General features: G+C 35.9%; 1 protein-coding gene across 1 annotated transcript in view; it reads left to right on the top strand.

The window, feature by feature from the left end:
• The window catches only part of LOC136834096 (tyrosine-protein phosphatase 99A-like), a 582,738-nt gene that overhangs the window by 401,483 nt on the left and 163,755 nt on the right, over window positions 1–17,500 (top strand). Inside the window, 1 exon segment of the mRNA XM_067096352.1 lies at window positions 15,286–15,400. Within this exon segment, the coding sequence (XP_066952453.1) occupies window positions 15,286–15,400 (115 nt within the window).

Raw genomic sequence — 17,500 nt, 5'->3', positions numbered from 1 at the left:
ATTTCATAAAGCATTCGCCAGTGGCCCATTGTTATCGTTGTGTAGTGTTCTGTATTGTTAGGCCGTTGTGTTTAGCGAGCTGTTGCCTCCGATGGAAATGAATCGGCGGATTCGTGAAAATGAATCGGCAGATTCGTGGAAATGAATCGGCGGATTCGTGGAAATGAATCGACAGATTCGTGGAAATGAATTGACAGATTCGTGGAAATTAATTGTCGGATCCGTGGAAATGAATCAGTGGATTCGTGGAAATGATTTGGCAGATTCGTGGAAATGAATCGGCGGATTCGTGGAAATGTTTCGGCAAATTCGTGGAAACGAATCGGCAGATTCGGAGAAATGAATCGGCGGATTCGTGGAAATGAATCGGCGGTTTTGTGAAAATGAATTGTCGGATCCGTGGAAATGAATCGGCGGATTCGTGAAATGACTCGGCAGATTCGTGGAAATGAATCGGCGGATTCGTGGAAATGATTCGGCAGATTCGGGGAAATGAATCGGCGGATTCGTGGAAATGACTGGGCGGTTTTGTGGAGATGAATGGGCGAATTCGTGGAAATGAACATTGAAAATGAGGGATTATTTCTGCCTTTTTGAATGCCCATCAAGTTCGCTTCAGTCCCGTTAAAAGAGATATGCCGAGCTAAATTTGCATACCGTAATATACCATTGTATGTCTGGACATGAAATATGTAGCTGTGAATAACTTAACAAAAATACCCTGTTGGATAATTTACAAAGATACCCCGTTAGATGCGATTAACAACACCCAAATAGATAGTTTACAAAGATACCCTGTCAGATGCGATTAGCAATACCCAATCAAATATTATAGATGCCGAAATACTTAAATGCCCCACTTTGGTATCAAAATAGCCACTTAGACTTGCATACTGAAATAACTTAAATAACTTGAAGCATAGAACTCGACATTTGTTTAATACGCAGATTAGTCATGTAGTGTCTGAACAATACATTGTCCCCTTGAATACGCATTTTGCGTAATCACTGAAACATGTCTGGCTAATATGTCAACAAAGAGCGGCGTCAATTTACATCATCCATTTTAGATTTTATGACGTAAGCTTGTTGCAAAGTTGAAACGGTGTCATGGTCTCTCTCACTGTAATAAAAACACGTGTTATTGAAGAGAAAATATGATTTTTATATTTTGTTCCATAGCCGGAAGTAAGAGTGCGTGTGTTTATTTATTTTATTTATCTATTCATATATTTATTTATTTTTTGAAGGGCAGAGTAAATCGTTACTTCCAATGGCGTATTCTCGCGTATCATGCATTTTTCATCCCTTCATTTGAATGAACACAAGTGCAAATGAATGGAACTGATTTATACCTGCAAGTGATTATCATTCATTCTACCATTTGCAACTCCCCTTCGTAAACGACAAATGTAGGTAAAAAACTGCACAGAATTCGGCTGAACTATTATTATTATTATTATTATTATTATTATTATTATTATTATTATTATTATTATTATTATTATTCAGAAGACAAACCCCCTATTCATATGGAACAAGCTTAAACGGGCCATCGACTTGGAATTCAAGCTTCCAACGAATATGGCGTTCATTTGAAAGAAGCTACAGAATATTATAGGAAAAACAGAAAGAAGAGATCAGTCATTAGAAAGGAAAAAAAGAGATGAATGAATAAATTAATGGGTAAATAGATAAAAATAGATAGACACATAAATTATTAAAATACAAGACGATTTGTTTAACGGTAGTAATGCATTGCATTTCCTCTTGAACTTCTGAGGTTCTAATTGCACAACATCCTCAGGTAGACTATTTCACAGTCCGAGTATATAAATAGCTCTTGCGTGATCCGTCCGCAAGAACGGAATTCTTGAATGCGGACGGAATCGTAGAATTGCCTGCGCGAAGTTGGAAGTCGGAACTAAATTATTCTCGAAATTAAAGGGTGGGTTTCAACAAATCGCGCCCGATGGGTGAGGTGAAATAACGACTTAGAAAAAAACACAAAAAAGAAAAGTGAAGGCTTTCGTCATAATGGTGCGCGTTTTCCATCGAGGAGAGCAAGCAGCAGTCCAAGCGGTAAAATAATTGGGTCGCACGCAATGCGATAATCATGGAATAAGATAATTATGGTTTTAATTAAGAAAGCACAGAATACGGGGGAAAAAGAGGACAGGTTGTGCTGCATGCGATAGGGCCGGCTGAATATGGCAGGTAGTGAAGCAGGCAGGCGTTTAGGAAGACGAATAAGAGGAATTAATTAGATATTCTTATTTAAATTCTTTATATTTTTAATTTCTACTTCTCCATTGAAGGGGAACAGAAGAAAAACGGAATTAAAACAGATAAATATAAAAGACGAAAAGATAAACAATTAAAGCATTTCATTCATTCATTTTTTAATTCATATGTTTTTAGGCAGTAAGGAAAACGGATGTTTAGAAAATGGAAAAAAAAGTTTGTAAAAAATGGTAAATAAAAAAGTTTTTAATTTTTTTTACAAAATATAAAACCTTTAAATAATTTTTTCATCGATTTGTTTGAAGTCAGATGAAAAAAAAAAGATTGAATGAAGGTTTTTTTTAGGGGGATGGGGCGTGGTGCACAGGATAATACCATTGAATAAACATAACACATTCGTTTTTTACGGATTATCAGATGAAAGTGATTTACTAAAGCTTTCATGGTAGGATATCGAATAAGGCCGGGGGTTGGGGGGAGAGGGAAGTTGTCATGAGAGGTAACGAGGGGAGGGGGGAAGAGGAAGTTGTCAGGCAAGAAATCTAACCTCCTTGTTGTCAGGAGAGCTATCAAGGGTAGGGGGAAGGGGTGTTGTCAGGAGGGATAACAAGGGGGAGGGGGAGGGAGGAGGTAGCAAGGGAGGGGACGTGGAGGTTGTCAGGAGAGGTAACAAGGTGAGGGGGAGAAGGAGAGGTTGTCAGGAGAGATAGCGAGGGAGGCTGTCAAGAGAGGTAACAAGGGGAGGGTGGAGGGAGGTTGTCAGGTGAGGTAACAAGGGGCGGGGGAGGGGAGGTTGTTAGGAGAGGCAGCAAGGGGACGGGGGAAGGAGGTTGTCAGGAGAGGAAACAAGGGGAGGGGGAGGTTGTCAGGAGAGGTAACAAGGGGAGGGAGGTTGTCAGGAGAGGTAACAAGGGGAGAAAGGTTGTCAGGAGAGGCAACAATGGGAGGTGGAAGGGAAATGTTGTCAGGAGAGGAAACAAGGAGAGGGGGATGTTGTCAGGAGAGGGGGAAGTGGGATGTTGTCAGGAGAGGAAACAAGGGAAGGGAAGGTTGTCAGGAGAGGTAAAAAGGGGAGAGGGAGAAGGAGAGGTTGTCAGGAGAGATAGCAAGGGGAGGTTGTCTTGAGAGGTAACAAGGGGAGGGGGAAGTTGTCAGGTCTGGTAACAAGGGGAGGGTGGAGGGAGTTTGTCAGAAGAGGAAACAAGGGGAAGCGGAGGTTGTCAGGAGAGATAGTTTGGGGACGGGGAGGGAGGCTGTCAGGAGAGGTAACAAGAGGAGGGGGAGGTTGTCAGGAGCGGTAACAAGGGGAGGGGGAGGTTATCAGGAGCGGTAACAAGGGGAGGGGGAGGTTGTCAGTAGAGTTAACAAGGAGATGGGGAGGTTGTCAGGAGAGGTAACAGGAGAAGTGGAGGTTGTCAAGAGAGGTAACAAGGGGAGGGGGAGGGGAGGTTGTTAGGAGAGGTCACAAGGGAGGGGGGAGGAGGTTGTCAGGAGAGGAAACAAGGGGAGGGGGAGGTTGTCACGAGAGGTAACAAGGTAAATGGAGGTTGTCAGGAGAGGTAACAAGGGAGGGAGGAGGGAGGTTGTTAAGAGAGGTAACAAAGGGGGAGAAAGGTTGTCAGGAGAGGTAACAAGGGGAAGGGGAGGTTGTCAGGAGAGGTAACAAGGGGAAAGGGAGGTTGTCAGGAGAGGTAACAAGGGGAAGGGGAGGTTGTCAGGAGAGGTACCAAGGAGAAGGGAAGGTTGTCAGGAGAGGTAACAAGGGGAGGGGGAGAGAGGTTGTTAAGAGAGGTAACAAGGGGAGCGGGAGAGAGGTTGTCAGGAGAGGTAACAAGGGGAAGGGGAGGTTGCCAGGAGAGGTAACAAGGGGAAGGGGAGAGAGATTGTCAGGAGAGGTAACAAGGGGAGAGAGGGAGGGGAGGTTGTTAAGAGAGATAACAAGGGGATGGGGAGAGAGGTCAGGAGAGGTAACAAGGGGAAGGGGAGGTTGCCAGGAGAGGTAACAAGGGGAAGGGGAGAGAGATTGTCAGGAGAGGTAACAAGGGGAGAGAGGGAGGGGAGGTTGTTAGGAGAGGTAACAGGGGAAGGGGGAGAGAGGGATGTCAGGGAGGCTACAAGGAGGGAGGGGAGGGGAGGTTGTTAGGAGAGGTAGCAAGGGGAGGGGATGGGACGTAGGGAGGGGAGAGGACCAGATATTTTCACCGGTGCAATTTTTGCCTCATTCAGTTTCATAATGCTAATTTTAGTCTTGTTGCTGTGGGCGATTAAGCCGTGGTTTTTTTTCCTCACATTAGTATGGAAAGTGGAGGAAGGGAGGGGTCCTGCTCTTTTTTTTGTTGTTGAATTAATTTTAAGAGTTGTGGTAGGATGAGGATGCATTTATATAGACAAGGGGTTTCAGGTATAACGGATAAAGTATAGTAGGTGAGTGCACATACACATTATATATATATATATATATATATATATATATATATATATATATATATTATATATGTAAATATATATGCATACATATATATATGATTGTGAAATATATATATATATATATATATATATATATATATATATATATATATATATATATATATATATAATATATAGATAGATAGATAGATAGATAGATAGATAGATAGATAGATAGTTAGATAGATACCAACAACATGTATACTCGTATTCTTACGAGTGTATGTGTATTATACATACACATACACTCTCATATCCACATACACAGAACGTATTTCATTACTTGCAAACCCCAAAGCCTGAACGGGAATATTTAATCTTATCGGAGGAAATACACCTTTAATTCATTGCATTGACTTGAGTCATAACGTAATTTCCTTTTTTTTTTATAAGGATAAATTTATTTGTAGTAGTCAGTTAATATTTGCTTAAGTATCGTTTCTTTAAATTGACCCCAGAACTGAACTCTTTGATATGCTAAGAGGCTTTCAAGCCCAGCGTAGCAAGTAGATTGATTAATTTATATATTTTATTAAAACAAGTAAAAATGTGCCGAAGTTTCTTCGGCTCAATCAGATTTTCTGTACAGCCGCTACAGCATATAATTAAGGCCACCGAAAATAGATCTATCTTTCTGTGGTCTCGGTATAATGCTGTATGAGCCGCGGCCCATGAATCTTAACCACGGTCCGGTGGTGGCCTATCCTATATCGATTATGGCTAACTTTAACCTTAATTAAAATAAAAACTACTGAGGCTAGAGTAGGCTGCAATTTGGTATGTTTGATGATTTAATGGTGGATGATCAACATACCAGTTTGCTGCCATCTAGCCTTGGTAGTTTTTAAGATCTGAGGGCGGACAGAATAAAGTGTGGACGGACAGACAAAGTCGGCACAATAGTTTTCTTTTACAGAACACTAAAAACCTAATTTTATTTAATTACTATCTGTTGTGCCTCTAGATACAGAACATTTCTGTTATTTGAATAAGCATGTAGTACAGTGCCACTACTGTTGCACAGGCCTAATCTTGTAGATAATTTTCTAAGATTATACAATTTCAGAATCAGCATACCATAAACCTTCATCTTTTGCAAGAGGGCTTTTACCCTTAAGTGGAAGAAAATATATCAGTTTGGGTAGCAGTGTGTTGCTTCACAGACAGTTCATATTTTTCATGTTTTTATTTTTTTTTATTTTTATTTTATTAATACTTTTATCTTGTTGACGTTACGTTCCCTTATATCCAGTTTGGGCTTCCGGGTTTGCAAGAACATTCTTTTTATGTCAGAGTCATATTTGTGTTCATCGTATGCTATTTTATGTTAAACCCCATTTTTCATTATACTTGTTCATCATATGCTGTTTTACGTATAAAATAATTTTTTCATTCATGTTCATCATATAGGCTACTATTTTATGTAAAAATATTTTTTTATTATTCGTGTTCATCATATACTTTTATGTGAAAATATTGTTTATTCATGTTCATCATATACTTTTTTACGTATAAAATCATTTTTCATTATTCATGTTCATCATATGGTACTTTATGTAGAAATATTTTTTTCATTATTCATGTTCATCATATACTATTTTATGTCAAAATATATATTTTTTTATTATTCATGTTCATCATATACTATTTAATGAAGGTACGGTCAGAGAATCAATAGATACGACTCATTCTTATTCCACAGTCTTCATTTATTCCATAAATCTAATTTTTTTTATACAATTTTTACAGTTTTTTATCGATAATACCAGCCATGCCATTAAGTAGCAATATAATATGATCATTATTTTATTATATTTTTGTGAATTAAATATTCTTCACATTCTGTATTTCTTTTATTTCTTATTATCTGGTTATTTTCATTTTATTATCTACAGGAGACAAATTTCTAGATTTGTGTGTGTGTGTGTGTGTGTGAATTGCAAAAGACTTTGTAACTTATAGATTGTTGTTCTATTAATAACAGGCCGAATTGTGGTTTTATATTTATATATATACATATATATATGTGTATATAATATATATATATATTACCATCGTGAAGCTGTATGCATTACCAGCTTCACCTACACAGTAGGATTCACAGAAGGCTCTTCAGCATCTTGTCGAACCCATTCATTTTACACACTTTTCCTCCTCTAAGTCATCTGAATCGCACACACACTGCTACCAGCTGATCGTCCTCCACTCTCTCCATATGACCAAACCACCTCAGAACACTTTGAGCTACATTTCACTTATTTGAAATGAGTCTGTGTTTGAGTTTATATATATATATATATATATATATATATATATATATATATATATATATATATATATATATATATATATATATATATATATGTATATATGTATATATATATATATACATATATATATGTATATATATATATATATATATATATATATATATATATATATAAATTATATTGTATGATTGAGTTTGTATATGTATGTATGCTTAGTATATTTTGTTTGTTAGGGCATGATACGGTTTGCCTACAAACGTGATTGTTTGCAGGAAAGATTTTGTCAGATTCCTGTCAATTTGGTGATCATTTACTTTGATTTGTGGCAGGTAATTATTGACTACATCTCGAAGATTGAGTTTAATTATTATTAAATATTTTTAGCAGACAACCGGAACAAGGTAAAGCCAGAGAGGCTGGACATCTGAGATGTTTGAAAGCTAAGGGAACGAATGAAAAATATTTGCAGAAAGAAGTGCAGCAGAGTACTGTCTACTCCAGAGAGAGAGAGAGAAAAAAATTGAAGTACGTCAGTAAAATTCGACCTCAATATTTCCTAAATTTAGATCCTTTGAAAGAACTGTATGGAATTCTTAAATGAAAAATTATACTTTTGTACTGTGTGGAGAGAGAGAGAGAGAGAGAGAGAGAGAGAGAGAGAAACTTGAAGTATGTCATTAAAATTCGACCTCAACATTTCCTAAATTTAGATCCTGTGAAATAACTATATCGAATTCTTAAATGAAAAATTATACTTTTGTACTGTGAGGAGAGAGAGAGTGAGAGAGAGAATTTTGAAGTATGTCATTAAAATTGAACCTAAATATTTCCTAACTTTAGATCCTATGAAAGAACTGTATCGAATTCTTAAATGAAAAATGATACTTTTGTGCAACATTTGGCTTCTGAGAAAAAGTTCAGCTTCTAATAGCGCTTGGTATTCATTTTTCCGATGATGACGTCAGTTCGTAATAAGTATCACATTGCTCTGTAGTGTCGTTTTCCAAAATGACATAGATCTTTCCTAATAATAAAAAAAAAATTTTAGTGTTACGTGAGATTGAATTGTTAAATTTAGGAGACTTTTTTTGCCTTAGATTTCAGTTACACTTAAAGTAATTGTATAATGTAAACTTTAAAATGTTGTTTTAAAGGTAATGTGTAAATGTACAGAATCCATTCGTTATTTTTAAAAGATTTTCAATGCCTTTTATGTTAGTAAGTTTTTAAAAGATGTGCAGTTTGTCAGTTGCTTGCATAAATTTGAAAAGGTTTTCAAAATATCAGTATTACAGTCATTTCACATATATCTGAGTATTTGTTCACGATCATTTTTTCTTTGTAAATTATGTAGAATTTGTTAAAGAATTTTTTTTGCAGCAAATGTTAAAGAGGTTTTTCTGTTTAAGTTTTGTCATTCTTGAGATTGCTTTAATAAAAAAGTATGAAAACACTTAAAAAGTTATTGTGGTAAAGATGCCAGTGTATTGGAATTCCTCAGTTGAGCCTACAGTGCGCCTTACACTATACGTACTAGAATATACTACAGGACCATCCATTCCTTCTTGCTCCTGCCCACCTAGCTGTCCAGCTCCTTAAAATTTACAATGCTTGAAGAATAAACTTTCTTACCAGCCCTGTGACCCTAGTTGCTGCGACGCCAGTTTACCTAAAGCAGCCACTCTGCGAGAAAAGGAAAGAGGAACTTACCAGTCTCATGTGTATGCTTGTAATCCCAGCAATTTACCCCAGCCCCCTGTGGCGCATTTAATAACAAGGCTTGTAATACTGATTGCTTTCCCCCTGCCTTGTAATTGGGAAAGGCAGTGCGCATGCGCGGTTCGCCATCCGCGTAGAAAAGATGGTAGAAGCAAAACAAACGTGTAAAAGGTTCCATGCGTCCCAGTTCCACATTTCTCGTTCATTACCTTTAATTAGGTCTGGTATGAAGTTAAAAAAAGGGGGAGGGCGATAGGGGTAGGAAAAGAGAGAGGGGGGAATTTTACTCCATGCCTTTTTCTCCCATTTCATCAAGTCCCTTGTAATTAGAGTCAGGTGGATCTGTCTTTGTGTGTGTGTGTGTGTGTGTGTGTGTCTGTGCCTGTGTTTGTGTGTGTCTGTATGTTCATCCTGCCTTCCTAAGGTCACAGGGAATCTACAGTTTTTTTTTTTTTTTTTTTTTTTTTTTTGAGCCCCAAGTTTTTTCTGTTGCGTGTTATGGGTTGAAATGCTCGCGCATGTTTGTCTAGGTTTGTGTGGGTGTGGTGAGGATGATTTGTAGAGTGTACAATTTTCTGTGTAACACACACATTATATATATATATATATATATATATATATATATATATATATATATATATATATATATATATATATATATATATATATATATATATATATATATATATATATATATATATATATGCGTGTATGCATGTACAAAGATGTCTATATGAATGAAGTCTCCTCACTTGTTATCACTATGATGAGAATTATTTTACATTTGTGTAACGTTTAGTATTTATATTTTTTTCAGTTCTGTATTAGAGCTAATTACGAATCATATTTAGCTCCAGGAAATGTGCCAAGACACCAGTCGTCGTTGTGTATTTAGATTTCAGAAGAGATTCTTCACTTTTTTTCATTCAAATTTTAATGTTAAATGTACACACACACACTTGTTATGAAGACATTTGTACTATGTGTTCCTGACCGCACCTTCATGATATGTTTTAATTTCATAATATTAATAAATTTATTAAAAGAAAAAATTTTAATTATATTTGGTTGTGTAATTTATTGCGCCTAAATAACCACGTTTGATGTTATCACTTTTATTGTTTATAGTAGAATCTCTGTAATTCACTGTAATATTTGTTATTATTATATACTAATATTGACTAACAGTACTAACACTTAACAGCTTATAATTTTTTTTTTTTTTTGTAAAATCCTAACTAAAGCATTCCCTTTCAGAACTTCATAAGACACAAGTTTCATGTCGAGAAGAATGAATAACTTCAACAAAAGTAAACGATCAGAATATTTCGAATGAAAATGAAAAGAAAATAACGCTTTTGATTAAATAGCTTGATAATATGTAACCGTTATCATATTTTACCGTTTGTGAAAGTATGACTTCCGTAAGTTTTACAGTACTTTTATCGTCGAGAAGTTAGGTAAAATACATCGTCAGTAAGTTAAACGCACGTGAAACTAAACCGTCAATAAGTGTAACGTATTTAAACAAAAAAACACCGTCAATGAGTTTAACGTCTGTAAAAAAACACCGTCAATAAGTGTAACGTATATAAAAAAAACGTCAATAAGTGTAACGTATGTAAAAAATACACCGTCAGTAAGTGTAACGTATGTCAAATTAAACCGTCAATAATTGTAACGTTTGTAAAAAAAAAAAAACACTGTCAAGAAGTGTAGCGTATGTAAAAAAAAACACCGTCAACAAGTGTAGTAATGTATGTAAAAAAAAACACCGTCAGTAAGTGTAACTTATGTAAAAAAAAAAAACAATAAGTGTAACGTATTTAAAAAAAAACACCGTCAATAAGTGCAACCTAATGTAAAAAAAAAAAAAACCACCGTCAACAAGTGTAACGTATGTAAAAAAAAAAACACCGCCAATAAGTGTAACGTATGTAAAAATACACCGTCAATAAGTTAATCGTTTGTATGAATACAGGTTGAACATTTGTGAAAAAACATGTTGACGAATTTCCTATGTGGAAATACACCATTAACAAGTATGTATGAATTCACCGCCGATCAGATAAACATAACTAAAAATACGCGGTCGATAAGTTAACGATCGTAAAAAACACTTCGACGATAAGTCTAACGTTTGAAATAAATAATGCGTTGATAACGTGAACATCGGTAACTTTAATACGTCAAACAAATCCTGGCCGCTTTCTTGAGAAGAAACGTTTGTAACGCGAAATCGACCACGCTCATGAAAAGAACGTTTGCAAGGTGAAAACGACCACGTTCATGAGAAGAACGTTTGTAACGCGAAATCGACCACGTTCATGAGAAGAACGTTTGTAACGCGAAATCGACCACGTTCATGAGAAGAACGTTTGCAACGCGAAATCGACCGTGTTCATGAGAAGAACGTTACGACGTGAAATCGACCACCTTCATGAGAAGAACGTTTGTATGGCAAAATCGACCACGTTTATGAGAAGAACGTCTGTAACGCGAAATCGACCACGTTCATGAGAAGAACGTTTGCAACGCGAAAGCGATCACGTTCATGAGAAGAACGTTTGCAACGCGAAATCGACTACCTTCATGAGAAGAACGTTTGCGACGCGAAATCGACCACGTCCTCTTAGAAGAACGTTTGCAACGTGAAATCGACCACGTTCGTGAGAAGAACGTTTGCAACGCGAAATCGACGAAGTTCATGAGAAGAATGTTTGTATCGCGAAATCGATTGCGTTTATGAGAAGAACGTTTGCAACGCGAAATCGACCGTGTTCATGAGAAGAACGTTTACAACGTGAAATCGATCACTTTTATGAGAAGAACGTTTGCAACGCGAAATCGACTACCTTCATGAGAAGAACGTTTGCAATGCGAAATCGACTACGCCCCTGAGAAGAACGTTTGCAACGCGAAATCGACCTCGTTCATGAGAAGAACGATTGCAACGCGAAATCGACCATGAGAAAAACGTTTGTAACGCGAAATCGACAACGTTCATGAGAAGAACGTTTGTATCGCGAAAAATCGACCGCGTTTATGAGAAGAAGGTTTGTAAGGCAAAATCAACCACGTTCATGAGAAGAACGTTTGTATGTGAAATCGATCACGTTCATGAGAAGAACGTTTGCAGCGCGAAATCGACCACGTCCCTGAGAAGAACGTTTGCAACGCGAAATCGACCACGTTCATGAGAAGAACGTTGCAACGCGAAATCGACTACCTTCATGAGAAAAACGTTTGCAACGCGAAATCGACCGTGTTCATGAGGAGAACGTTTGCAACGCAAAATCGACCACGTTTATGAGGAGAACGTTTACAACGCGAAATCGCCCACGTTCATGAGAAGGACGTTTGTAACACGAAATCGACCACGTTCATGAGAAGAACGTTTGCAACGCGAAATCGACCGTGTTCATGAGAAGAACGTTTGTATCGCGAAATCGACCGCGTTTATGAGAAGAACGTTTGCAACGCGAAATCGACAACATTCATAAGAAGAACGTTTGCAACGCGAAATCGACAACGTTCATGAGAAGAACGTTTACAACGCGAAATTGACCACGTTCATGAGAAGAACGTTTGTAACGCGAAATCGACCGCCTTCATGAGGTTCAACGTAAAAAAAAATGAGAAACAAAAAGAGACTTGCAAAAGAAGAGTATATAGGCTTCGTTAAAAAATATAAACATCCCCAAATATAGATGAGCATAAACTTGGCAAAACTTAGATTGTAACCTTCAGCAAATCACAAACTACTGAAATGGTCTTTTCCACAACAAAATTACGAGTGATTTTAAAAAAAGGAATCAAGGCATATATATTCCTAAATTACACTTCACTCAAAAAAAAAGGAAGCAAACATTAGTATCTGCAAACTTTCAGGTTCGTTGAGATGAGGATTATATGTTGATAGGAAATATCTTAATTATATCTCGTAACCCTAATTTCAATGATGTTTTTGAGTCCTGTTTTTCTATAATTTTAGGGGAATTCAGGTTGGAAAAATTGTGCATAAAATTGGTAATATTTTGACAATCCATGAAATGCATCTTCACATAATCTCTAATTATTATTTAAAAGAAAATTAGACATGGACGTGTGGTCTATCAAATTATAAGTGACTGAGAAGTTGTATTTAGTTCGTAAACTTTGGAATTAGAGTTAAAACTTGCTTGATTCTGTAAATCTAAGAAGGTCCAATTATTGGTACAGTGAATTTACATTGAAATAAAGGGTATATAATTGACAACGAATTATAAGAGATAAAGATTTAAAAGCACACTTGTCAGTCTTAATTTTTTAAAGGGGAATATTCAGTTTGGAACCAACCTGCAGTTTTCGGATAAAAATATACAAAAGGAAATCGTGAATTTCCACAATTAAAAAAGAACTAAGAGTTGTAGCATTCGTTACTGCGATTGCAGCATCAATTTAAAAACTGTGGAAGTTCTGCTTAATTGGAAAATTTAACTTTGGCAAAAAAAAAGTTGTGTTCAGTTGCTGAGCTTTTAAATGGAAAATACAATAACCCATAGCTAAATACCTTGGAATAGTATAGAGCAGTTTTTGATTGCTTAATCGTTTTTATATTTAAAAGGAACAGGTCTTTAATGCGGCTTTTTTCGAGAAAACTTATCTTTCAAATTTATTCGTTATTTATATACCCTTTCCGTCAATATTTTTTAGTTGAAAATTTGATATTTTCCTAACTGTATTTTAGAGGCCTCCATGATATATAGATGATGATGATGGTGATGATGAAGATTATCATTATTATTATTATAATTATTAAGCACTTCACCTAATGTGCTATACGTTATTTCAGTAACTCGAGCCAAAAGACAATTAGGCCATTTGAGTAATATGAGATTTTTGCTGTTGGTTACGATGAAATTTTCATATCTGTTTTTGAAATGTGCCCAGCAAGTATTCATGATTATTATTATTATTATTATTATTATTATTATTATTATTATTATTATTATTATTATTACCTGGTTGTTAGAATTTGATATTATAATATTATCTTCCCATGCCTTCAAGTGACGAATTTGAAGGTCTGAAATTTGTTGGGAAATTCGAGAAATGATTATGTACGAAAATCATATAAAGAATGGTCCTTGAAATGATCGCAAAGATTTACAGCAAAATGTTTAAAGTATCTGTGCCAAAACGAGAATTCTCTTTGAATAATCATGAATCATTTGGGAAAATTTTACCGGACGTAATTCTTTTAAGCCGTGTAAAGAATAGAGAATGTGTAACCCTCTTAAATTCGTGTGGAAATATCGTAAAAATGCGAAAGTTCCGTTGATGTTATTTTCCCCGGAGGTTATCAGAATATCCCTAGGCCTAGTTGCATGCTCCGTGGCTTCTAGCTGGCCATCATAGCTTGCTTTGTGCACGATTAAATGTTGCTTATAGACAGTTCTTAGTATCAAGTTCCCAAAACACGAAGAAAATATTGATCCCTTCAGACACCAGGTGTTTCCACATGACATACATTTGATTATTCAAAAATCACGCAGCAGTACAGATAATGCTCGATGTATGTTTAACATTTAGTTAAGCATTCTTTTCTCCTGTTTTCATTTGTATTGTGGTTAAAATATCGTATCAGTTGGTATTATTTCCGTTACGTTGTCAGCTTCGAATTCTGCGAATTGTAATGAAAAAAAGGGGGGGAAGCCCAGAGCCGGAGGAGTTGTTTGTAACATAGTTACCTTTCGAATACAACGCAATGGCCCGTTTTCTCTTATGGTTTTAAGACGCCCGTCTTCTGTTACATCAAGCTCGCTGAATTCAAGGACGGTCTTCGCTAAAATGGCCATCGCACGATTGTGCAGTCCCCCCTCGAATACGTTGGACCCAGCGAAAATGGTCCGTTTTCTCTGATGGTTCAGATTGAGGATTCGTTTTCTCTAATCGCTGATATCAGTTAGTGCATGTGAAGTACAGTTAACACATGCATGAATGGAGTGATGATGACACTGGAAGCTTCTTGCACCCGTAAAACACTAGACACTGTAAATGTTATTTGTGATTACGAAAGCTTGTTTGGTGTGTATTGAACGGACATAATATTAGCGCCAAGCAACCTGAAGTTGGCTCATGATTTTGTCGATCTTTGCAGTTTTTATCAGTCAGGCATTTGGATCCCGAAATGTGTTAGTGATTCGAGTCGTTTAGGAGGTGTATATCTCCCTTTGCTCTCTCCTAATATACTGGTTTTGCTAAAGTCAGGTCTGGAAGACTCGGAATCCACAATTAGAGTAGGCCTAACCTTTATAGGCCTAAAAATGCTGTCGAGATTTTGCGAAGATCAGCGATTCCATATTATTGTAATTATATTATGTATGAACTGGGACGTTATCCCCAAGAAGTATTGCTATTTTGAATTTAATTTAATTATTAAGTTTAATTCAGTCTTTTAAAGAGAACTTTAAACAGTCTTCCAACCTGAGGTCAGGATCACACTGCGCTGACTCGGCCTAAAATCTGTTCGCGGTGACAAGTTTGAGCCTCCTTCAGGTAACGACATTTCAAATCATGCTAACCGATCTTTTGGGCGTTTCAGAGCCATACAGTACAGGGCCTGCGGACCTACACACAGTACCTGGTCTCCCTTCAGGTTTTTAATCCTGAAGGAGATGGACCCATGTCTACCGTCGCCGTCATGACTGACGAAGGAAGTAAGTATAGAATTCTACTGTATTTTCGTTCCACTATAGATAGATAGATTGTGTGGTTGTGTTTACACTTCCATGTAAATTAATGGTTTGGTAACAAAAACCATTTGCTTCTCTTAATTTAAAACTTTTGAGGTGTTTAGTTGTTATGAATATCATCAATGAAATGTAAATATTCTTACGTAACGAACAAAAAAGTAAATTCACTTAAATTCATACCTTTTGGTTGACAAAGATATATGGGTATGGATGACTTCCCGTTATTTACAAAAGTTTGTAAATATTTATTTGCTTCTGCTTAAAGAAAAGTAGTTTCCTTGTTGTAACGGGACTTAGACGCGGTAAGTTAGCTTTGTGAACTTTGTAATGGGATTACAGATGAGGTTACAATGACAAGGAGATTAACTTTTGTTGTTTGCAGAGCGACCGTTCACTTTGACGAATTTCTTTGTGAATGTGTGTGTGTAATATGTATATATATATATATATATATATATATATATATATATATATATATATATATATATATATATATAAATTTATATATATTATATATGTGTGTATGTATGTATATAAACATTGATAAATAAATAAATATACTTGTTTGTAAACATATTGAGGAAGAGAGAAATCTGAATTCACGTAGGAAAATTTATTGAATAGGAATACAAGGAACGTTTGAATGAAAGTTCATTTATGCTGATTGGCGAAGACTTTGTCTCGTTAAATGCTTCTTTAAAAGTATTAATTTTGTATAATTAGGATGACTTGAACTCTGACAGATTCTCCTTGTTAAAAAGGGATTGAATGCCTCTTCGGAAATTTTAAAGTGTTTATACAAAACAACGTTCGGAGTCTGTTACTTTCCACGAAGGCTGTTGAAAGTAAATATACAGAATAATGAGTCTTTGTCGATGTTGAATATTTTGAGTGAGATCCTAAATTTGAAATAATACTGAATCTTTATATAAAATGTTGAATCTTTTAAATGAGTTCCTTAATCTGGAGATATAATAGTAAATCTTTATGAAGAATGTTGAATCTTTTGAATGATTTCCTAAACCTTGAGGTATAATACTTAATCTTTATATAAAATGTTGAATATTTTGAATCAGTTCTTAAATCTTGAGGTAAAATACTTAATCTTTATATAAAATGTTGAATCTTTTGAATCTTTTGAATCTTGTTCTTAAATCTTGAATGAGTTCCCAAATCTTGAAGTATAATACTGAATCTTTGTAGATGTATCTTTTGAATGAGTTCCCAAATCTTCAGATGGCTAGAGTATAATTTTTTTTTTTTTTTGTTAACCCGGTGAATCTTTTACATAAGATATTGAATCTTTTAAAAGAGTTCCATAATCTTGAGGTCAAATACATGTTCGTCTTTGAAATTATATCAGATGGCTAGAATCTGTTTTGAATATATATTTTTTTTTTGTTAACCCGGTAGTTAAATGGTAAGTGAATACATAATTGCCCGGACTTAATTATTAAACAGTAATTCAGTGGGGGTGTGGGGGCTAGTGATCAGTGCACCTCACGCGGTGCACTGGAGCATTAGTTAATGTTCTTTGCAGTGTCCCTTCGGCCCCAAGCTGCAACCCCTTTTATTCCTTTTACTGTACCTCCGTTCATATTCTCTTTTTTTCCATCTTACTTTCCAACCTCTCCTATCAATTGTTTCATAGTGCAACTGCTAGGCCCTCTTCCTGTTACACCTTTCAAACCTTTTCGCCGTTTCCCTTTCAGCGCTGAATGACCTCATAGGTCCCAATGCTTGGCCTTTGGCCTAAATTTCGTATTCTATCTATTTCTTAAATAGTTATTTTTGAAAAAGGATTGCCTGTGCCGCACATGCGTAATTTCAATGAGTGCTAGGTAGTATATATTTGTTTATTTTTAAAAGTTTTTTTTCTATTATTCAGGCAAGAACTGATATATTCTTCATCTCTTAGTAATCATGTCGAATACCATAATATTAGGTGGAAGTTGATCGCTGTTCGTCAAAATAGGGCGAAAACATACATACAATATCGTATATATGAAAAATAATGTTAGCAGACCAGCAGTATGCATAGATATATACCTACAAGGCTTATAC

This window comes from Macrobrachium rosenbergii, chromosome 53 (assembly GCF_040412425.1).
Source record: "Macrobrachium rosenbergii isolate ZJJX-2024 chromosome 53, ASM4041242v1, whole genome shotgun sequence".
Lineage (NCBI taxonomy): Eukaryota > Metazoa > Arthropoda > Malacostraca > Decapoda > Palaemonidae > Macrobrachium > Macrobrachium rosenbergii.
The sequence above is the reverse complement of the archived record's forward strand: the minus strand, read 5'-3'. Positions and strand labels throughout refer to the sequence as shown.